The sequence below is a fragment of the Rhinopithecus bieti genome, unplaced genomic scaffold (genome assembly GCF_001698545.2).
Source record: "Rhinopithecus bieti isolate Rb0 unplaced genomic scaffold, ASM169854v2 scaffold_1853, whole genome shotgun sequence".
Lineage (NCBI taxonomy): Eukaryota > Metazoa > Chordata > Mammalia > Primates > Cercopithecidae > Rhinopithecus > Rhinopithecus bieti.
The window spans coordinates 1,650,308-1,674,800 of NW_016804151.1; the positions used below are offsets into that span (position 1 = coordinate 1,650,308).

General features: G+C 36.7%; 1 protein-coding gene across 1 annotated transcript in view; it reads left to right on the forward strand.

Moving 5' to 3' along the window:
* Positions 1 to 16,860, forward strand: part of SUCO (SUN domain containing ossification factor) — a 79,556-nt gene extending 62,696 nt beyond the window's left edge. Inside the window, exons 18-22 of the mRNA XM_017866867.1 lie at positions 4,513 to 4,617; positions 6,790 to 6,944; positions 7,422 to 7,513; positions 13,753 to 13,808; positions 14,847 to 16,860. Coding sequence (XP_017722356.1) covers positions 4,513 to 4,617; positions 6,790 to 6,944; positions 7,422 to 7,513; positions 13,753 to 13,808; positions 14,847 to 15,290 — 852 coding nt within the window. The 3' untranslated portion in view covers positions 15,291 to 16,860. The remainder of the gene's footprint in view (positions 1 to 4,512; positions 4,618 to 6,789; positions 6,945 to 7,421; positions 7,514 to 13,752; positions 13,809 to 14,846) is intronic.
* Positions 16,861 to 24,493: the final 7,633 nt, after the last annotated feature.

The following is a 24,493-nucleotide window of genomic DNA, read 5'->3' on the forward strand; positions in this document are numbered from 1 at the left end:
CATTATGACGTTAGCTGGTTATTTTGCTCGTTAGTTGATGCAGTTTCTTCCTGGCATCGATGGTCTTTACAATTTGGCATGTTTTTGCAGTGGCTGGTACTGGTTGTTCCTTTCCATGTTTAATGCTTCCTTTAGGAGCTCTTTTAAGGCAGGCCTGGTGGTGACAAAATCTGTCAGCGTTTGCTTGTCTGTAAAGGATTTTATTTCTCCTTCACTTATGAAGCTTAGTTTGGCTGGATATGAAATTCTGGGTTGAACACTGTTTTCTTTAAGGATGTTGAATATTGGCCCCCACTTTCTTCTGGCTTGTAGAGTTTCTGCCAAGAGATCCACTGTTAGTCTGATGGGCTTCCCTTTGTGGGTAACCCGACCTTTCCCTCTGGCTGCCCTTAACGTTTTTTCCTTCATTTCAACTTTGATGAATCTGACAGTTAGTGTCTTGGAGTTGCTCTTCTCAGGGAGTATCTTTATGACGTTCTCTGTGTTTCCTGTATTTGAATGTTGGCCTGCCTTGCTAGGTTGGGGAAGTTCTCCTGGATAATATCCTGAAGAGTGTTTTCCAACTTGGTTCCATTCTCCCCGTCACTTTCAGGTACGCAAATCAAATGCAGATTTGGTCTTTTCACATAGTCCCATATTTCTTGGAGTCTTTGTTCATTTCTTTTTACTCTTTTTTCTCTAAACTTCTCTTCTCGCTTCATTTCATTTATTTGATCTTCAATCACTGGTACCCTTTCTTCCACTTGATTGAATTGGCTACTGAAGCTTGTGCATGCATCACGTAGTTCTCGTGCCATGGTTTTCAGCTCTATGAGGTCATTTAAGGTCTTCTCTATGCTTTTATTCTAGTTAGCCATTCGTCTAATCTTTTTTCAAGATTTTTAGCTTCTTTGCGATGGGTTCGAACATCCTCCTGTAGCTCAGAGAAGTTTGTTATTACCGATTGTCTGAAGCCTACTTCTGTGAACTTGTCAAAGTCATTCTCTGTCCAGCTTTGTTCTGTTGCTGGTGATGAGCTGTGTTCTTTGGAGAAGAGGTGCTCTGATTTTTAAAATTTTCAGCCTTTCTGCTCTGGTTTCTCCCCATCTTTGTGTTTTTTTCTGCCTTTGGTCTTTGATGATGGTGACATACAGATGAGGTTTTGGTGTGGATGTCCTTTCAGTGTGTTAGTTTTCCCTTTAACAGTCAGGACCCTCAGCTGCAGGTCTGTTGGAGTTTGCTGGAGGTCTACTCCAGACCCTGTTTGCCAGGGTATCACCAGCGGAGGCTGCAGAACAGCAAATATTGTAGAACAGCAAATGTTGCTGCCCAATCCTTTCTCTGGAAGCTTTGTCTCAGAGGGGCACCCGGCTATAGGAGGTGTCAGTCGACCCCTACTGGGAGGTGTCTCCCAGTTAGGCTACACGGGGGTCAGGGACCTACTTGAGGAGGCGCAGTCTGTCCGTTCTCAGATCTCAAACTCCGTGCTGAGAGAACCACTACTTGCTTCAAAGCTGTCAGACAGGGACGTTCAAGTCTGCAGAAGTTTCTGCTGCCTTTTGTTCAGCTATGCCCTGTCCCCAGAGGTGGAGTCTCCAGAGGCAGGCAAGCATCCTTGAGCTGTGGTGGGCTCCACCCAGTTCGAGCTTCCCGGCCACTTTGTTTACCTACTCAAGCCTCAGCAGTGGCGGACACCCCTCCCCCAGCCTCGCTGCTGCCTTGCAGTTTGATCTCAGACTGCTGTGCTAGCAATGAGTGAAGCTCTGTCGGCATGGGACCCTCCAAGCCAGGCGCAGGATATAATCTCCTGGTGTGCTGTTTCCTAAGACCATTGGAAAAGTGCAGTATTTGGGTGGGAGTGTCACGATTTTCCAGGTTCCATCTGTCACGGCTTCCCTTGGCTAGGAAAGGGAATTCCCCAACTCCTTGTGCTTCGTGGGTGAGGTGATGCCCTGCCCTGCTTCAGCTCACACTCTGTGGGCTATACCCACTGTCCAATAAGCCCCAGTGAAATGAACCTGGTACTTCAGTTGGAAATGCAGAAATCACCTGTCTTCTGCCTCGCTGATGCTGGGAGCTGTAGACTGGAACTTTCCTATTCGACCATCTTGGAACCTTCCGAGAAAGTTTTCTTGAGCGTTATTCATAGTACATTGTGTGTGTGTGTTAGGTAGAAATGCAGAGGACTTTCCTGCAACTTTGTTAAACTCTAAAATTGTGTGTGTGTGCATTTTTTTTTAATGTAGATAATCTTATTGACTGCAAGTAAGAACAGCTTTGTTTCTTCTTTTTGATCGTCATACCTTTTTATTTTTTTTCCCTATCTCTTGGCTAGAGTTATATAGTGATGCAACAGGACTGGTAATTATGACCATTCCCCCATCTTGTTGATTTTAAGGGAACTATTCCAATATTGCACCTCTAGTGTGATAAGTGTGTTATCACATAATAAAGAAATTTTATACTTTTCTAAAAGGTTATTTGGGACTAGGGGATGGTGAAGTGAGGAGGCCTTATACTGCAGAGTTTTGTTAGGTGCATCTTACTCTCCTATTCATGGCACATTATAAATTGAAGATACACTTTGCAAATATTTTCTCCCAATCCATTACTTGTTTTCTTATTCTCTTTACAGTGTGGTTTGAAGAGCAGAAGCTTTTGATTTGTTGAGGCCCAATATATCAGTTTTCTTCTTGCTCTATGAATCTTTGCCTAATGCAGAATCACAAAGATTTTTTCCTTTGTTTTTTTCTGGAAGCTTAATAGTTTTAGTTTTATATTAGGCCCATGATTCATTTTGAGTTAACTTTTATGTGTTACAGGGTATGGATCAAAGTTCTTTTTGGAAAGTCAGGGTCAGAAGAGCAAAGCATATAGACATCCATTTGTTCTGGAGTCATTTGTTGGAATGAGTGTCCTTTCTCCACAGAATTTCCTTTGTACATTTGATAAAAATCAGTTAACCATATATATGTGGGTCTGTTTCTGGGCTTTTGTTCTGTTGATCTGTTTGTCTGTCTTTAAGGTAATAACACAATGTTATATTTGTTGTAGCTTCATATTAACATCTTAAGTCAGGTAATGTTAAGTCCTCCAATTATTATTTACAGGATTGTTTTGGCTGTAGTAGTTTTTTGCATTTCTGTATGGATTTCAGGCTCAGCTTGTTAATCTCTACCAAAAAAAATGGAATCTTGATTGGGATTATGTTGATGAATTTATAGATTAATTTACATAATTGTCATCTTAATATTAAGACTTCTGACTCATGAACACAGTGTTTTATTTAGCTTTCATTAGTTTGAATACAAATGCCCCCTTCTGTGTATTTTCTCTTTGTTGATATGTAACGTCAATGTCTTGTGTCTCAAAGACTTACTGAAGTACTTTTCAACAAAGTTGCATATTAATAGTATTGGAAGTTAATCCTGATTAGAAGTGTTAACGTATTAACTTTAATAGCTTGTCCTTTAAATGTTTATAAATGTCTTGAATTTATCAGAGTCAAATGTAAGTCAGGATTCGAAAGAAATAATTTAAAAAGTCACATTTAGCATTTTGGAAAGATGAGGTAGGATAGAAAGTACCATAGTGGATCACAGTAAGGGAAGTAAGTGAAATCTTTTGCTGTAGTTTTGTATAAAACTCTCCGCACACAGGTACACAGCTGAGACTTAAAACTTTTTTGAATCAAAATGTAAAAAACTTAGGTCTAGAATAATAGTTATGTAGATATTTCATATAGGGTCCTGAAAGAGTTTTATATTTCCTTGCCTTCTTCCTGCCCTTGTTTCCTCCTCCTTAACTTTATTAATAAGTTCAAATTTTCAGTTTAAGTCTCCCTAATACAAAGTCATAACTATGAATGTGATGTATAATTCCCTAAAGTATGCATACCAATTATATTATAAACAAGACATCTTTGTTGATTATAAAAGCTTCTAAAATTCAGTGCTGCCTAAAACAAATGGAAAGATAGGCATTTTTGATGCATTTCTTTCATTGGTGATATTTTAGCATTGGTTAGATGAACAATTATAGATATTCCACTGTGTCCCATCCTAAGTTCTAACATAATATGCTATGAAAGAAATTTTTAAAACTTGGTTTTGAGCCTACTTTATAACCAAAAACATTCTTCAGAAACTTTTCAGTTTGTCTTTGTGCCAACTGCTTTGCTTTAAAACGCTAAGTGACTTTTAAATATTTCTGGTTATGTGCTAGTTTATTTATAGAACCCATGTTAATTTGAAAAGTAATTTACCAACTTCTGTTATACAGTATTTCATGTTGTAGCAGTGAGTGGCAAAAAAATAAATAAATAAGTAATAATTCTTGTTGGGGAGGGTTAGACACAGTCTCAGATACTTCAAGTGTTTTATTTCTAAAATTTCAAAGTTTACTTACTCATTGAGATTCCTATTAATATATTTGTTTTGAAATAATGGAGTTTTTTAAGATTATTTTACTTCAGTTTTTAACGTTAATAGTTTGTAGTTAATATTCAAAGAAAAATAAGTTCCTTTATTGTAGGATCAGCGGCAAACTGAAGCCATCCAGTTGCTACAGGCACAGCTGACCAACATGACACAGCTTGTTTCAAATTTATCAGCAACAGTAGCAGAATTGAAACGGGAGGTAATTGTTACTGCTGGTATTGTGAGACCCAATGCATGTATAGAGATTGTCATAAAGTCAGGCTTGTTAACATGAACATGGTACCTAAAACTTTGACCAAACAAAATTGTAATTTGTAGTGAACTTTTAAAAAAACAGAATATGGCATTTTTAAGTTTTGGAAATATATTATCATAGTCTTTATAAAATATGGCTTTCATAATTTAGGTCATACCTATAATATAGGTATGAAACTTCTAGCAGGCTTTTTGTAAACATTGATAGTAGCAACACGTACTTCATTTTCAATTCAAAAAGGCTTATAAAGTTGCTTAACAAAGCAAAAATTTCATTGATTTAAAACCTTTTTATTGAGCATCTAGCATATGTGAAGTGTGAGCTGTACACACCTAGGTTGTGGCATACGGTTAGGTAATAGTCCCTGGCCTCACAGGGTTTACGTCCTGGGGGAGGGATAGAATACATATAGTAAATAAATAAATAGATGATAATTTCTCCTAGTGATACATACTGTGAAGAAAATTAAATGTGTGTGTGTGTAGGGTGGTGGCAGTAAGGGATGCTACTTTAGAGTGATCTTGGAGAGCTTATCTGAGGAAGATGGTATTACAACTAAGTACTCAAGAGGAGTTAGCAGCCACACATTGCCTGGAATGATAACCTGTTTCTAGCAGAACTAGGGCAAAGGACTGGAGAGTAGAAACAGTGTAATGTGTTTGAGAGCAGAAAGAATGATATGACTGGAGCGGAGTGAGTGAGAGAAGTGAAGCTAAGAAATGGGTTCAAGATATTGGCAGAGGCCTTGTCATGTAGGACTTTGTAGACAATTTAGAGTTTGAATATTTTATTTGAATCATTGTATCATTGGAAAGTATTAAGAAGTGATATGGATCATGTCATTAATGCTTAGCACTTTGAGAAACTCTCCATTTGTTGCTCTGTGGAGTATTGCCTGTTGGGGAACAGCAGGAGCAGAAGCAGACAGGAAATCAATTAAGAGGTAATTGCAGGTCAGGCATGATGGCTTTCACCTGTAATCCCAGCACTTTAGGAGGTCCAGGCGGTCAGATCAGTCGCGGTCAGGAGTTGGAGACCAGCCTGGCCAACATGATGAAACACCATCTCTACTAAAAATACAAGAAAATTAGCCAGTGTGGTGGCATGTGCCTGTAATCCCAGCAACTTGGGAGGTCAAGGCAGGAGAATCGCTTGAACCTGGGAGGTAGAGGTTGCAGTAAGCCAAGGTCACACCACTGCATTCCAGCCTGGGCAACAGAGCAAGGCTCTGTCTCAAAAAAAAAAAAAAAGTAATTGCAGTAACCTGAACGAGATGGTGTTGATTTACAATAGGATTTTAAAAGTGGAGAATAGTGTAAACTTATTGAATTCAGAATATTTTTAAGTTGTGGAAAGATAAGCTTTGAGGAATTAAGGTTGATCTCCAAGTTGTGGGCTTAAATAACTGGCTGGTTGATAGTTCATTTTTATAAGATGGGAAAGACTGGGTAAAAGCACAATTATTTTTTCTCCCTGAGGAGGAGATAGTGTAAATGGAAAGACAGACCAAATGTGACAAAATGTTAACAATTGGTGAGATAGGTAAAGGTGTAAATATATTTATTGTTTTATTTCTAAAACTTTTCCATAGGTTTCACTCCTATAGAAAGAATTGGAATGCTGCAAAGAATTTTTTTTAAATGTCATAGTTTATTTTCAAAGAGCATGCCTTGCATTTCTGGTCTTTGAAGCACATTAAAAAAAATACTTAAAATGGGCTGGGCGCGGTGGCTCAAGCCTGTAATCCCAGCACTTTGGGAGGCCGAGGCAGGTGCATCACGAGGTCAGGAGATCGAAACCATCCTGGCTAACATGGTGAAACCCCATCTCTACCAAAAAGAAAATACAAAAAATTAGCCAGGCGTGGTGGCGGGCAGCGGTAGTCACAGCTACTCGGAAGGCTGAGGCAGGAGAATGGCGTGAACCAGGGAGGCGGAGCTTGCAGTGAGCCGGAGATCGCACCACTGCACTCCAGCCTGGGCGACAGAGCGAGACCCTGTCTCATAAAAATATATATATACTTAAAATGATTGTTCCTTTGATTTTTAGATATCAAATCATATTTTTCCTAATATGATTTCCTATGATGATTATTTAACCCTCTTCTTATCTCAGGTTTCAGATCGACAAAGCTATCTTGTCATATCTTTGGTTCTTTGTGTTGTCTTGGGACTGATGCTTTGTATGCAGCGTTGTCGAAACACTTCTCAATTTGATGGAGATTATATTTCAAAACTTCCTAAAAGTAATCAGTATCCAAGCCCTAAAAGGTAATGTCAGTATTATATTTCACAATTTTATTTTTTTACTATGCTTTATATATTTTTGAGAAGTTTTAAGCAAATAAAGGGAGACTGAGGTAATTTATTTCCCTATATGATTATCTTGAAACCAAAACATTAAAAACATCATTGAATAGTAAGATGGTCCTATGTCTAATCTGGCTCTGTAGACTATAATAGAGAAAACACTAATAGTAAGTGCATGAAACCCTTGAAATATTTGGTTGAGAAAGATTCTCAAATGTGGAATTCAAAGGAAGAAGAGAATACATATTTTAATACAGTACCTTTTAGATAAAGATCTTTAAAATTTTTTTTTCACCTGTATTAGCAATAACTGGAGTGTTAGAGTTAGTCCTGTGTGGTATGTACAGTTCTCAATAACCTCTGTGTAGCCTCAACAAAAGAGTAAATTATAAGTACTTTACTCGTTGTAACCAATATGTGTTTTTCTTAATGTGTTAGGTGTTTCTCTTCCTACGATGACATGAATTTGAAAAGAAGAACTTCATTCCCACTCATGAGATCCAAGTCTCTACAGTTAACTGGCAAAGAAGGTAGATTTTTGTGGATATATAATATGTATATATAAACATGAAACTAGCTTCTGGCATAAATATAATGTCAGTGTTGTGTTCATGACCATCTGCAACAAAAAATGGATACAAGTAGCCTTTGTCTTTGTGCTATGTCAAAGCCACTTTATCATTTTCACATTTTATATTTGTCTTTGTTCCTAAAAGCCCAGAGGGTAGGGAGGGGGGCTTAGTTTAATTAGCAGTTGGTAGCTTTGTTTGCACATGCTCCTGTTTAGAAGTATTTCTTTTTAGAAAGGGATGTTTGAGAAAGTTCAACAGATATGGAAAACCTGAATGTGCTCCCATAGCATCCTGTGCTTTTCTGCCTCCTCTTCTTATACAGGTAGGACCGCTTTTGTCTCTAGTTTAGGACTATGAGGCACTTTCTGAACAAAAATCTGGTCTCTTTTTTTAGCCCCAGAACCTATAATTAGGTTCCATTGTCTTAACGCTAAATAAATACATTTAAATGAATGGATGTGTACTGAGTGGATATTTTCCTATTTCAGTATCTTGTAATTAATGCTTATTAAGAGAATTAGAAATTTGTTGTCATACTAATATTAAAATAACTAAATTACATATTTTATTTAGGAGTGCTTTCTTAATCATTGGTTGTAGGATTTAGTAACTGAGTGGCATGTTTCAATTGATTAAATTATTCAAGTAATCATTCCTGGGCTTCACTGGTTTATTATTATTACAGAGTTTTACAGACTTAACCCATTACATGTGTGTTTACTTAAGGCTAGTAAATCTCTTCTTCCTCCTTGCTTTTTTCTTTTTCTTTTGGTTGACATGTCTTTTATAAGTGAAATTTTAAGTATTACATACAAGAAAGTATAATTATATGTGAAACAATGAATTTTCACAAACTGAATACAGCTGTGCAAATAACACCTAAATTAAGAAGTAGAACATTAGCACCTCAAAAACTTACTTGTGTTCTTTTAGTCACTGCCCATCCTTTCCCAAAATAGCCAGTATTTTGATGTCTAACCATTGTGATATTCACCATGCCATTGACTACAGTCATTTGTTTGGTTTTTTTTCCTTACAGTATTCCATTATATACATATACTGTACATTATTCATTTACATTTAGATTATTTTCATTTTGAAGTTGTTACATACTTTTGGTAAACACCTGTGCATTTCTGTTAGGTATATACTGGAAATGGGATTGGTGGATCATAGGATATATGTGTGTTCAGTTTTAGTAAATACTGTCGTACAGTTTTCCACACTGTTGTATGAATTTGCCCTTCTATCAGCTGCGTATGAGAGTTACAATTACTTCATATTCTAAGACATTCCTTATTTGAGGTGTACCCATGCAATTAGGAAATACATTAGATTTTTACTTCTCAGCATTTCTAGTCTTGAGTGAAATCATGACTATCTTACAATTTCTCTTCTCTTTATCCAGTTTTTTAGGGCCAAACAGATTAGCTCTTTGCACCTGATAATAGAATTACTTCTATTTTAAACAACAGTGTCATCTTGGTGTATCTTCACCAGTAAAGGAAGTTGAGTAGAGTAGGTAGGAGACTGACTTTAGTCCTGGTTCACCAACAGTTAATTCATTTATTTCTTCTATTGTTTGATAAGTTTTCTTGTTACGGCACTTATCATAGTATGCTTTGATTTTGCCTATTTTTACTTGCCTTATTGTCACTTCTAAGCTCTGTGGGAGAGATCATGTCTTTTCTTACTGTGATAAAATCACATAAAATTTATCATTTTAACAATTTTTAAGTGCACAATTCATTAATAGTAAGTATATTTACATTGTTTTGAAACAGATCTTCAGAATGTTTTCGTCTTGCAAACGTGAACTGTGTCCATTAACCAGTTCCCCTTTTCTCCTTCCCTCAGTCCCTGGCAACCACTATTCTATTTTCTGTTTCTGTGAATTCAGCTACATCAGATACCCCATATAAGTGAACTCATACAGTATTTTTCTTTCTGTGATTGGCTTATTTCACTCAACATAATGTCCTCAAGGTTCATCTATATTATAGCGTGTGATAGAATTTTTTTCCTCTTAAAAGGTGAATAATATTCAATCTGTGGTATTTATATACCTCATTTCCTTTATCCATTCATCTGTAAGTGGACATTTGGATTGCTTCCCCGCTTGGCTGTTGTGTGAGTAGTGCTGTTCAGGGGTACACAGATATCTCTTTGCCCATTTTTTAGTTGGATTGTTTGATTTTTTTGTTTTAATAAGTTCGGGAATTCTTTATAACCTCCATTCTGGATTATAACCCCCTTTAGATAATATGATTTGCAAATATTTTCTTTCATCCTTTAGGTTGCTTTTTCACTGTTTGAATTGTGTCCTTGGATGTACAGTTTTTAAGTTTGATGAAGTCCCATGTGTCTATTGTGTTTTTGTTGTCTGTACTTTGGGGTCATAGCCAAGAAATCATCAAGTTCAAGGTCATGAAGCTTTTCCCCTATGTTTTCTTCTAAGACTTTTATAGATTTAGGTCTTTAATCTATTTTATATTAATTTTTGTATATAGTATAAGATAAGGGTCCAGTTTCATCCTTTTGAATGTGAATATTCAGTTTTTCCAGCACCATTTGTTGAAGAGACTATCCTTTTCCCATTGAGTGGTCTTAGCACCCTTCTTAAAAATGAGTTGACCATGTACATGAGGGCTTATCTCTGGGTTCTTTATTTTGTGCTATTGGTGTATTTGTGTTCATGCCAGTACTCTACCACGTTGATTACTATACCTTTGTAATGTGTTTTGAAATCTAGAAGTGTGAGTTATCTAACTTCGTTCTTTTTAAAACTCTTTTCCTTATTTGAGGTCGCTTAAGATTTTACGTGAATTTTAAGGTGAACTTTCTATATAAGCAATGTCGTTTTACTAGTTCACTTGCAGATTGTTTTGGATTTTCAGTGAATACAGGTACAGATACTGAGAACAAAGACAGTTTTGTTTTTTCCTTTGCAGTCCTTATAGCTTTTATTTCCTTTGCTTTCTTAACTGTGTTAGCTTGCATTTTCAGCAGTGTTAAAAGTAATTGATAGGCATCTTTGTCTTGATCCAAAGGGAAAGCTTACAGTGTTTTACTGCTAAGATTATATTTGTCATAGATGTTTTGTGGATTTTTTATTATGTATTTTGTCATTATGTGTTACCTATTGTCATAGGTATTTTGTAGATTTTTTATATTAGATTTTATTTTCATTTTTTATGTTACAAACATGAGTTATATTCAATTTTCTAATGTTAAACTTATATTGCATTTTAAATACCAGTTGGTCATGATATATATGTGTGTGAATTTTGTATTGTATGTATTATTTCCACATAATTTTGTTAGATAATTATTTAGGAATTTTGCACCTATATGAATAAGATTGGCATGTAATATTTTCTCGTGTTGGATTTTGGTATGTAAGGGTTATAACAATTAGATGGGCAGGGGTATCCCTTTTATTTTCTTTTATTCCCCTTCCATGCTTTCATTAAGATTTTTTACTGGGGAAGGAAGTAAATATTCCCTTTTACTGCCCTTATGTTGGAAGTTGTGTACTGGTTCTGTTCTTTTACTAGTTACCCTAGAAGTAATGTTTGCCAAAGTCTCAAGTTCATCAATACTTGTATCTTCTCCTGAACAATACATAGATCTTTTTTATTTTTTATTTTTTTATTTTTTGGGACAGAGTCTCGCTCTGTTGCCCAGGCTGGAGTGCAGTGGCGCGATCTCAGCTCACTGCAAGCTCCGCCTCCCAGGTTCACGCCATTCTCCTGCCTCAGCCTCTGGAGTAGCTGGGACTACAGGCGCCTGCCACCACGCCCGGCTAACTTTTGTATTTTTAGTAGAGATGGGGTTTCACGTCTTATAGTTAGCCAGGATGGTCTCGATCTCCTGACCTCGTGATCCACCCTCCTCGGCCTCCCAAAGTGTTGGGATTACAGGCGTGAGCCACCGCACCCGGCCTACATAGATCTTAAAACTCTTATTTGTCCCAAGTCTTATTTGTGTTACTGTTCTTGTATATTTTAATTCTATTTTTTCTGCTTAATTTTAACTCAACAAAGTATTTCTTTTTACACTTAATGTTCATTTAAATTTACCACATGTTTACTAACTTTTTTTATTCTTGAGAGCTTTCATTTGTCATTAGTTAAAACTGAAATATTCTCCTTTTTCTTTATCATTGACATTTATGGGGCTCTTTGGAGCTCTGGATTGGTAGGTTTCTTTTATTGGTATTGAGAAATTTTCAACCATTATTTTTTCCTCCCAGATATTCCCTGTACCCCAGTCTCTTTTAGATTCTCATATTTAATTTAACTTATTACTTCTCCGTGTATCTTCCCTGTCTTGTAAACATTCCACCTTTTTGACTTTTTGTGCTGTATTTTGGATGATATCTTCTGATATGCTTCCAGGCTAGCAGTCGTACTGTTACTAAGTTTATTCGTTGGTTTTTCAATTTCAGTTATTTTTTCCATTTCCAGGAGTTCTTTTTGTATTTTTTTAAAATCCAGGTCTGTATTTTCCTTGTTATTTGTTTCCTGCAGATATTTTCAAGCTTATTTTCTAGACATATTAAGCATAATTGTCTTTATAGTTCGTGTTTGATAAATCTAGTATCTTAAATTTTTGTGAATCTGTTCATTGTCTTTGTAAGCTCTTACTCAAGATGCGTTGTGTCTTTGTGTGCTACTTTTCTCTTTGAAAATTATTTGTAGCGATATTTGAGGCCTAGAATATAGGTTCTTATTTGAGAGGGAATTTGTGTGTTTTACATTCGTGTAATATCTTACATTCATGACTTGAGGTTTGTTGGGCCACCAGGTGATGATAATTTGTACTGCAAGTTCATGCATGGTTTCATTCTTTCCCTGAGGGTATAATCCTTTGGAGTCTCAGTTTGCTGTACCCAGGAAGATGGTATCTTATGACACTAAACTTTGGGTGGGCCCTAGGACCTGATTTCTGATCCATTCCCTTATGATACCATGAGAACCAGAGTTCATATATTCTTGTGTTGGCAAAAGTTTTCAGGGCAAAAATGACTTTTGTCTTCCACTTGACTCTCTGGGTTCCCATTTTTCTTTCAGTTTTAGCCTAGGGATTACTTTCTTGGCAGCTTTTCAATGCTTTTAGTGATTTTTTTTTAAGAAAACAAACTATCATTACTTAGTTGCTTTCATTGTAGAGGTTGATCTGAATAACATAACCGTTTCTAGAAATATACATCATTTTTAAAGAAAGTAAATTAAGATTAGTAATCTGATAGAAATGACTGTTTAGAGGGATGTTTTGATATTTTCATATATTTGATGACTTTCTCAAATCTCTGAAATATAATGTAAAAAATTACAATTGGTTGAATTATGTTAATAAATTTCCCAAATGGGAAGCTTTTATAGTGAATTTGCTATGTGTAAGCTTTTGTCTCTGTCAGACCTTAAATTGTTTATTTTTAGTGGATTGAATAGGATTAAAGTCTCATAGCCTCTCTTTTAAAAATGTGTGTCTATTTTGTCAATGTGGGGGTGGGGTAGGGATATATCTTGAATCTGCTTAGAGTAATGAAACCTTAGAAACTTTGGGCTAAAACTAATAAATCTAATTTACTCACTATGTCAGAAGTGTTTATTCATTATTGCTTAGTAATATATATTGCACGTTCAAGCTGTTTTTAGAGGATTTCATAGTTTTGATCATAGTAATAAACAGAAAAATATCATGGATCTCTTTTTGTGTTTATTTCTCTAACTGACTTCCAAACATGGTCACGACTACTTGTTGCACATTGTTAATCTACCTTTGTGACACAGTTTAGAGGCTAGTCCTTCAGGGAAGTATTCAGATGATCTGCAGGTTTGGTGTTAGCTTACCCAGGAATGTTTCTTTTCTTATCAGGTAAAAGAGTAGGGCTAGGCCCAAAGAAAGATCCTTATTGTATTGGTTGATGATAACCAGCTACTAGTTAACAACTTAAGGAAGTATAGTTATTTGAAGATGACCAGTCAAGTATAGGAATCGTATCATCTTCCACCTTGCCTCTTTTTGCTTACTAATTTAAAATACATAAATACATAGTTAACCTGATATAAATTAATTGGTTCTATTACTAAAGGATAATAAGGAATGATTTTTCTTATTTCAGTGTGTAATTATAGCAAATCCACCAAATCCACTTTGTATTTTACATCTGCTTTTTTTTTCACTTACAGTAGACCCAAATGATTTGTACATTGTAGAACCCCTCAAGTTTTCTCCAGAAAAGAAGGTAATTGTTTATTTCTTTTTAAGTTTATTGCTATGTTTTGTGATCATAAATGAAGAAAAGAGGTTGAAAGGTTCAAGGTAATTACCTTTAAGTAGTCTTTAATTGAATATGTATTTTCTATCATGGTAATGGTGTAAATAAATATTTACAGGGGTCAGCAAGCTGTGACCCACAGGCCATATGTAGTCTATTTTATATGGGCCATGAGCCAAATAGATTTTCTGATTTTTAAAGAGGGATAAAATAAAACAGAACAGCATGCAAGAGAGAAAATATGTGACCTGCAAAGCCTAAAATATTTACTGTCTGACCCTTTACAAAAAACATTTGTTGATCCTTGGATGATTGTCATTATTTATTACCGAATGCATGCCAAGCACAGAGCATGCACCATTTCTCTAATCCTCACCACAACCTGAAGATGATGTTATCCTCATTGTTTTTTTTAATGAAAAAACAGCAACTCGGAATGTACTTAGGATATTTTGGCTTCAGAGTCTTTGCTTTTTCATTTTGCCTTTCAAATTAAGTTATACTAATTTTAATTAGTAGTAATTTCATCTAGGTGAAAGAACTTGGGCTTTGTAGGAAAATAGCCTAAGATTCCTTCTCAACCTGGCTACTTACTACATTGTAACTTGGGCAAGGAACCAAACATCTGAACCTTGCTTTTCTCATTTAAGAATCAAGGGTAAAATACCGACCTTTCAGGGTTAATAACTGCCATAATACTTGAAAGCAAACTGTATGCTATCTGGCAGTTAGTAGATATTCAGATATTAGTATCACTCCCTAAACCTATATTCATAGGTAGCAGGTAAGCAATTTAAAGAGTTTTGATTCAGTAGTATTTACAAAATGGGAAGGTGATGGTAGTATCTACATAGAACATAACAATGTATGTGTTCTGTGCTGTTTATAATACTGTTTTACTTTTCACCAGGAGGTGGCACTTCTCTGTTTGCTCAGCTCTTTAGGTGTTTGATAAGGTTACTATGGGAAGTATAATTACTAACTTTTCTTTTACTTGTGTTATAGAAGAAGCGCTGCAAGTACAAAATTGAAAAAATTGAGACCATAAAGCCTGCAGAACCATTGCACCCCATAGCCAATGGAGACATAAAAGGAAGAAAGCCCTTTACGAACCAGAGAGATTTTTCTAATATGGGAGAAGTTTATCACTCTTCTTATAAAGGTCCTCCATCTGAAGGAAGCTCAGAAACTTCATCACAGTCAGAAGAGTCCTATTTTTGTGGCATTTCAGCTTGCACAAGTCTGTGCAATGGACAGTCTCAAAAGACAAAAACTGAGAAGAGGGCTTTAAAACGAAGGCGATCTAAAGTTCAAGACCAAGGAAAACTGATAAAAACTCTAATACAGACTAAGTCGGGATCATTGCCGAGCCTGCATGACATAATCAAAGGAAACAAAGAGATCACCGTGGGAACATTTGGTGTTACAGCAGTCTCGGGACATATCTAAAATTAATTGAACTTTTCATACTGAAGACTTTTTTGTTTTCTTTGAAGAACAGTCTGTGGTATTTGAAGGGTTTGGGGAGGGAGAAAATATTAATGGGAAAGGCATTCAGAAATTATGGTTTCTGACTTTTTAAAAAGTAGATGGGATTGTGTCAATCTTGGTTAATGAGCTACAGTTTTACAAAACTGATCACTTCCTATAAGGACAATGGTAGACATTTTATAAAGATGTTTTTTCACAAGATTAATTACTGGGACAAAAGTAATTTGGAAGCCCAGTTCCTTAGGTGGGATAGGAATGAAAGCCTAAACCTCTTCCTTTAGCTTTGTTCCTATTTCTTGCACCTTCCCATATTTATGTGCCTTTTGTCTATTTATAATGCCACTGGAAGAGGAGGGAGAACTTTTTCTGTTATTTGATTTCTTTTATAACTTTGTTAGGTTTTTGAAGCTACAAACACTACAAGGCTTTGAGGGGGTCTGTGCCTGAAGCTCAGCAGTGTGAGTCAGACAGTCTAAAGATCCTAAAGACTTGCCAACTGGATCTTTGTTTAGCAAACTCACTGGAAATGAACACTTACTGGAATTTTTAAGTCTGTTCTTTCAGGTAGATGGTGATGCTCTTGTTATTTTCACTTATTCAGACTGGATTACTTCTTACTTAGTTTCTAACTCAATGAGGAAAAACAAACCCTACAGGATCTTTTTTTGCAAACAACTGATATATGCAAACAAATTTTTGACAAATTCACCTTTTAAACACAACCATTTGTGAAGGTTTTCTTTAGCTTACATTTTAAACATACACAATAAACACTAATCCTCCAAACTTTCACTGTTTTTATTAGTACGAATATAAAATTTGAAGGTTTGGCCAATTAGTACAAGTATCATGATATAATCACTGCCTGCGTACATATGCACAGATCCAGTTAGTGAGTTTGTCAAGCTTCATCTAATTGGTTAACTCTAAAGGGATTATTATTCCTTGATGTTTGCTTTGTATTGGCTACAAATGTGCAGAGGTAATACATACGTGATGTCAGTGTGTCTGTCTTTTTTTTTTTTTGTCTTTAAAAAAACAATTGGCAGCAACTCTATTTGAATACAATGATTTCTTAGTGTGGTTGTACAGTAATGAATGAAAGTGGAACATGTTTCTTTTTGAAAGGGGGAGAATTGACCATTTTGTGTTGTGATGTTTAAGTTATAACTTATTGAGCACTTTTAGTAATAACTGTTTTTAAACTTGTCTAATACCTTTCTTGGGTATTGTTTGTAATGTGACTTATTTAAAGCCTTTTTTGTTTGTTTAAGTTGCTGCTTTAGGTTAACAGCGTGTTTTAGAAGATTTAAATTCTTTTCTGTCTGCACAATTAGCCATTCAGAGCAAGAGGGCCTGATTTTATAGAAGCCCCTTGAAAAGAGGTCCAGATGAGAGCAGAGGTAGAGTGAGAAATTATGTGGTCTGTGTGTTGTGGAAAGAAAATTTTCAATATGTAACTACAGAGCTGTAGTGCCATTAGAAACTGTGAATTTCCAAATAAATCTGAACACTTGTCTTTATTAAATTACTGGCTCTTTTGTCTTTTAAAAGAGAACTCAGAAATTATTAATCTTTGAACAGAGATTTAAGTTTTTGCCACTTTTAAAGCTAAATATAGCAACATTCCATTCAATATTGATCACATTTCAGCCAACTACAAAATGATTGTACATTTACATAAACATTTTGCTCCCTATACTATCAAAATTTCACTTTAACTGTTTCATGTCTAAATACAGCATAACATTTTGCAACTTGAGGTTTATTTTTTCCTCTCGCACATTATAACTACATGAGAAAAAAAGTGAAAATAGTAGTAGTTTTGTGCCTATTAAGAAGCAAAAACTATATAGATATTTATCCAATGGGATTTTAATGTTCCCTGATGATCAACCTCATTTTATTTCTTCTAATGTTAAGTAAAGCATTAAAACAGTATGAAATAAGAGGAAACTAGGGGATTGGTAAGAACAAGGATGCAAAGTAAAACTATTAATTGAATTTTTTAAAGCATTAAAGTTGTGGTTTACGCCTATAATCCTAACACTTTGGGAGGCCAAGGCAGGCAGATCATTTGAGGTCAGGAGTTTGAGACCAGCCTGACCAACATGGTGAAAACCTGTATCTACTAAAAAAAAAAAAAAAAAAAAAAATTAGCCGGGCATGGTTGTGCGTGCCTGTAGTCTCAGCTACTGAGGAGGCTAAGGCAGGAGAATTGCTTGAACCTAGGAGGCAGAGGTTGCAGTGAGCTGAGATTGCACCACTGCACTCCAGCCTGGGTGACACAGTGAGACTGTCTCAAAAAAAAAAAAAAAAAAAGTTATGCATACATATAATTTGAGAAATTAGTTTTATAAGGCTTATAAAATAAGAACAGAAAATAGTATTCTGTACCATTTCACACACACACACTACCAGTACCACCTACCTTTCTCCATCAAAGATTTCTTGCTTCCCAGCAGCAACCATTTTTGATTCTGTCTCTCCAGTTATTGTGCTTCCCTTACCTTGCTGCTTATTTTTCCATTTTTAGATGTGTCCTCAGTTTGATTATATAAACTTGTAGGCATGAACATAAAATATATATAAACTTATATTTGTTAATGTAATTGGATAAGTCTATTCAAAATCACACAACAGGTCAACTTAGAAATACTGCTTCAACTATTGATTTCAAATCTGTAGATAAGTTGAACACCATGTACCTTTGCCCAGATTTACCACTTGCTAATATTTTTAGTTTTCTTTATGTGTTTTATATGTATATATGTATTATACATATACGTATACATGTATATATAAAGATATGTATGTTATGTGTATATATATAAACACTTTTTTTGGTGAGCCATTTGAAAACAAGTTGGGACGTTATGACCCTTTCCACCTAAATACTGTAGCATATTTTTTCCTAAACTAAGGACATTTCACTTATGTGACCATAATACCTGTATCATATGTAAGAAAATTAATAACTCCATAATATCTAATACACAGTTTATAGTCAGATTTCTCAGTTGCCCTCATTTGTTTATTTTGGTCCAGGGTCCATTCAAGGTTCATTTAGTTGTATTGTCTACTTAGTGTCTTAAAAAAATAGACTACTTCCTGACTTTACATATTGTCCTTGTGCAAGGGCCATACTTATTTTCTCTGAATCATCCCGGTTTTAGTGGATGAGCTGCCCAAGTGAGCAGGAAGAGCTTTTTTGAGTGATGTGTTGATGTTGTCACTGAAATTTTATCCCAACCCATGAGTATTTATAATTAACACATGCTTAAAAATATCCTGTTGGAGCAATAACCTCTGCATTACACTCCACTTAATCTATTACTTTAAAAATTAATCTTTCAGGCTGGTTGTGGTAGCTCATGCCTATAATCCCAGCATTTTGGGATGCCAAGGCAGGTGGATCATTTGAGGTCAGGAGTTCGAGACCAACCTGGCCAACTTGGTGAAACCCCATCTGTACTAAAAATAGAAAAATTAGCCAAGTGTGGTGGCGCATACTTGCAGTCCCAGCTACTCGGGAGGCTGAGGTGGGAGAATCCCTTGAACCCAGGAGGCGGAGGTTGCAGTGATCTGAGATCGCACCACTGCACTCCATCCTGGGCAACAGAGCAAGACTCCATCTCGGAAAAAAAAAGGTTAATCTTTCAAATATTTGCTTACAACAGAGTTTATTCCTGCTATTTTGAAGTCATATAGCCTGGGCTACCAAAACTGTTTCATATTTTTCGATAGATCACCAAATACTAAAACCCAAACAAATGCCTTATAACACTTGTAAAGACTTTTGAGCAAACATAAATACTAATTTTTTAAAAAGTGAATAAAGAGCAAGTTTTATTCCCAAGATAGTTTAAAACAGCCAGCTCCCCACGGAAATGGCATATTAAACAGTTTAAGAGCGGGTGCTGACTGGGCTCAGTGGCTCATATTTGTAATCCCAACACGTTCGGAAGCCAAGATGGGAGGATCACTTGAGGCTAGGAGTTCAAGACTAACCTAGACAATGTATCAAGACCCCATCTCCACAAAAATTTTTTAAAATATAAGCTGGGCATGGTTGGGCGTGGTGGCTCATGGCTGTAATCCCAGCATTTGGGAGACCAAAGTGGGTGGATCACAAGGTCAGGAGTTTTGAGACCAGCCTGGACAACATGGGGAAACTCCATCTCTAATAAAAAATGCAAAAATTAGCCAGGCATGATGGCATGCACCTGTAATCCCAGCTACTCGGGAGGCTGAGGTAGGAGAATTGCTTGAACCCGGGAGGTGGAGGTTGCAGTGAGCCAAGATCATGCCACTGCACTCCAGCCTGGGCGACAGAGCGAGACTCTGTCTCTAAATAAATAAATAAAAGCTGGGCATGGTGAGCAACAGAGTGAGACTCTGTCTCTAAATAAATAAATAAATAAATAAATAAATAAATAAATAAATAAAAGCTGGGCGTGGTGGTCCATGCCTGTAGCCCTAGCTACTCAGGAGGTTGAAGCAGGAGGACCACTTGAGCCCAGGAGTTTGAGGTTACCGTGAGCTGTGATTGTACCACTGCACTCCCGCCTAGGCAACAGAGTGAGGCCCTGTCTCAAAAATAAAAACAAGTGCTTTAAAGTCGGACTGCCTGTTTTCATCTTAGTTATCCACCTCTTCCTGGGTATGGCATTGGACAAATCACAGTCTTATTAAACATGAGATTTCTCACCTGTAAATGAAGATAACAGCACCTATTTCAAAGGGTTGCTTTGAGGATCAAGAGTGCTAATAACTATCATGTCCCTGGCATAGTACGCACTAAACATTAGCCATCAGTTTTCAGATGCTCAGGGTTCTGATACTTGTTTCTGTACATCTACCAGCAGGGGTCAAGAAAGGAGCTCATTATGCTTGGTGTAAGACTTCCGCCATCTCCAGCCTCTCTCCATTATCAACACCATTTGAAAGGTCAGTAGGGAGCTTTGAGTCCAGTGTACTCTGAGAAAGACCACCCCTCAGTTTTGTCATCATGAGGGTCAGTAGGGCATCCCAGAACTCTGCAGATCTCCTGCAAAGATGTTGCCACCCCTTTCTACTGCCCAGTATAAAGTCTTGCCGACTTTGTGCCTCAAAACCATTAAGGTGAATTTCCTGTCTTAGATTCTTGTTAATTTTATAACCACAAGAAGCCTCATATGACTTGTAACATCCTATTTTCTGGATCCACATTCCATCCCCAGTGCCTAAAACACTTCTGTGCCCTCTGGAACTCTAATTGAATCATTAGCAAAATTCCCTGGAATCTTTCATTTCTTTCAGCTTTTACTTTGCCTCTGTTCTATTTGAAACTACTTCCCTGAATCCTTCTCAGCAGGTCACTTTTTTTTTCTATACCCCTCACACCAATGGGCCTGAAGATAGACTAGTTGTTGTCCTTAATCTTCAATGCCACTATAAGACTACTCTCCACGTTTGCTAAAATTTCTCTTTCAATCTTATGTCAACAAACTATGTCACCTGCTGTCTCTCCTTGTTGCAAATGATCCCGTTTTCTCTCACCTTTATTCTTGGGGTCACTCATTCCATTGCTGCTTCTGTTATAATTCTTGATGATTTCAATATCTATCTTACATTAGTTTTTCTAGTTTCTCAGTTCCTTGCTTTCTCTAATAATGATCTTGTTCTCCAGACTGTATTGGCCACTTACTCCCGTGATCAAATCCTAGTTTTTATCATTACCAAAATCCATAATTCTTTCCTAATATGAATTTCAAGCATCTGATTCTGACTACCACCTCCTATTTTACTAGTTCATGCCCCATTCCCACCCTAACTCTTAACAATTCTTTCATCCCACCATATCCTACAATCCATTAGTCATACCACTAGGACAGCCAAGTATAAAGGGGTCCCTGGAGAAACTCGAACCAGCCTGTGCACTAGGGGAACAGGTTGGAGCTACAAAAGTTTGTGCCCTTTGCAGTGGAGAGGAGCTTGGCCTCTCCTGTTCCGGAGTGGAACTTGGCATTGAATCTGTGCGGCAGGAAACTGGCTAGCAGGACTCTTGCTTTGCTAAGAGTCCCTTTTAGCCTTTATTTCCTCTTCACCCAGTAAATTCCATTTTTCTCAACCTTCAAAGTGTCTGTGAGCCTAATCTCTCATGGTCATGTGACAAGAACCTTGTTTTTAGCTGAACTAAGGAGAAAATCCTACAACAGCATTGGCACCCAACATGGGGCTTAAGAAATGGATAGTGAGATGCAAACCAAGAAATCTCTTTCCCTTTCATTTCTAAGTGTTTTCATCTTTGGACTTCTGAGGGTAGGGGAAACCATGCCCTCACCCCCATTACTCCCAGGGTCAGGGGTCTTTCCATGGCCTTTTCCTTCCTTTTTTTGGATGGACAGGTGAGTGGTGGCTCCTCACTCCCCCTCCCTAACCAGTTGGGGCTGGTGAATGCCACACATCCACAGTGTCTTCATCTTCCCCTGCCAAGAGGTTCAACTCCCATCTGACAGCAATTCAGTTTCTCCCCCCAGAAGAGGAACCCAGTTGCGTAAGAATAAGAGGTTCTTCCCGAGGCATTTTTTTTTTCTTTGTTTCCTTTTCTCCACCAGTTCAAGAATTGACTTTTAAGAAAGGTTTCTTTTTCATTTTAGAATATGTTTTTCTAGGCTAAGAATGATAAGAATCACTGTTTATATTCTCTGTAAAGTTTTAATTGTGAAAAAGGATTTGTGAGGCTGGTCTTAAGCTGTAGCCAGCTGGTGTGCTTTGCATGTCTGTGTGGTTCACAGAAAACTTTGCTTCAGGCCTCCATCTTGTTTTACATCTTGGGGGCGTGGCCTGTAACCCCGTGGCAAGGCTTTGTTTAGCAATCCTGCCTTAGGGAATTCATCCTTTCTGGTTTGATATCTGCATGTTTTTCTAGCCCTGTCTCTTAAAGGGCTCCACCTGGTGACTGGGTTTTCTTCTGCCTGTGTAACTATATATGTGTTGTGTGTGATGTCTAGAAAAGGAGCTCTAATTAATTGGCCTAAAGGAAGACAACACTTGGATCAAATTGAGACGGAGTCTGGCTCTGTCGCCCAGGCTGGAGTGCGGTGGCCGGATCTCAGCTCACTGCAAGCTCCGCCTCCCAGGTTCATGCCATTCTCCTGCCTCAGCCTCCCAAGTAGCTGGGACTACAGGCGCCCGCCTCGTCGCCCAGCTAGTTTTTTGTATTCTTTAGTAGAGACGGGGTTTCACCGTATTAGCCAGGGTGGTCTCGATCTCCTGACCTTGTGATCCGCCCGTCTCGGCCTCCCAAAGTGCTAGGATTACAGGCTTGAGCCACCGCGCCCGGCCCGGATCAAATATTTTTTAAAGGGAAGATAAAAGCTGTGGTACCTTTCAGTTTATGTTACTTTAATATTTAAGAAATAAAAACAGCCTTAAAGATTATTGGTAAAAAGCAGATGTCATCAAAATGAAAATGGGTTGACTAAATTATGCAGGTCAGATGCAAGCTTTGCTAAGTGTTTTGTGGTTACAAACTGCTTTTTGGTAGTAAGACCTAGAGACATATGGAAATAACCATGCCCTTAATTATGCTGGAAACATATGTATAATTAAAACATATGTAAAACAACTTACCAGGTTTTACATTAAAGTTAAAATTGCCAAGAGTTACCATTATAACATGTAATTGAAACTATTGAAAATAGATTCACATGCAAGGTGTTTAAGAACAGTAAAATGTGTTTTTAATAAAAGATTACACAAAGGCATGAAAATGTAAATTATTGACTAGGGTTGAAGAATTCTTTTAAATAGGATAAAGCTTCAGGTTCAAAAAAAAGGTGGAAGGATTGTGGAAATTAGTCTTGTGAAAGAGGTTCTCTGTGTGAACATATTGACTAGGTTCAGGGGGGCATATTGTGTGGTTTTTCTGTAGGTTGAGCATTGGAATTAAAGCACAACAGAGTATTCTTGGGGAACTGATCTGCTCTTTGGCAAAATTTGTAAAGGGTTATAAAAGCCTTTTGCTTTTTTAAAATTTCTGAGTCATCATTTTGGCAAAATAAGCAATTTATGGTCATCTAGAATTCTATTTCATAACATCAAGTGTTTTAAACTGCTAACATATTTAACAGGCTTCTTAAAATCAAACTTCAGTTTCAAAATTTTCTTTCCTGACACCTGACTTTTTGGATATATCAGAGGGCTTCTGGAGTGTTCAGAAAAGAGAGGTAAACAGGATTATTTTACATGTTTAGGTACATGGGATTGACAAAATGATGTTCAATCTTATTTAGGTTATATTTTGGTGAATAATACTAATATACGTTCCAAAACTGTAAGGGATTTCTAAAATTCTAATATCTAAATATATGCTATCAATCATAATTAAGGTTATGTTATTGTAAACCATGGAGATAACTAAACTTCTGTGTCAATCATGTTTCTAACTATAACTACCCTGGACATTTTGTTATTCACAGACAATTGTTGTCTTGTCCTAATCTTTTTCAAAAGACGGTTTATAATAAGCTATAGAACTATAGACAGGTGACCTCAAACACAGGTTTTTGATAACTTTGGAGATTGTGACACTGAAATAAATGAAAAATGTACAGAACTCATGAAGAGCTGAAATGTTCATGAATATCAAGCAAATCAAGAACTAAATGGACTGAACTCAGAAAACTGAAGCAAATATTTTTTACTTTGGCTTGAAATGTTGCTGATCTTTGTTTTGTTTTTCAGAGTTGAGGAAACTTACTTTGACCTATTTATGGCCTTTAATAATTGAGAAAGGTACACTCCTGTGAACAAAATTTGGAGCATGTTTGTTTTTCTCTACCTGGTTCTTCTAGAATTTGGAAACCATCTGTGAGTATTCTTAATTTATAGTAATATAGTTGTTTGGGTCCGTGCAATAAGAATCCATTTTTCTTTTGCAACAGGATGCAACTGGAGAAACTGATTGTTTTACCAAGGCTTTGACTAGAAGGGTATGCTTCCCTTTAAGGAATCAAGCCTGACTTGCAGAGCTGATAACAGCCCCTTGGGGAAAAAACTGGGCTCATACCCTCATCTACGAAATTTCCCTACAGGGTTCCTGACCTGTGGTCAATAAAGAATGTCACTTTCTAATAGGCCTAGGAGCTCCAAGTTTGTCTTGGGACCTTAAGAGG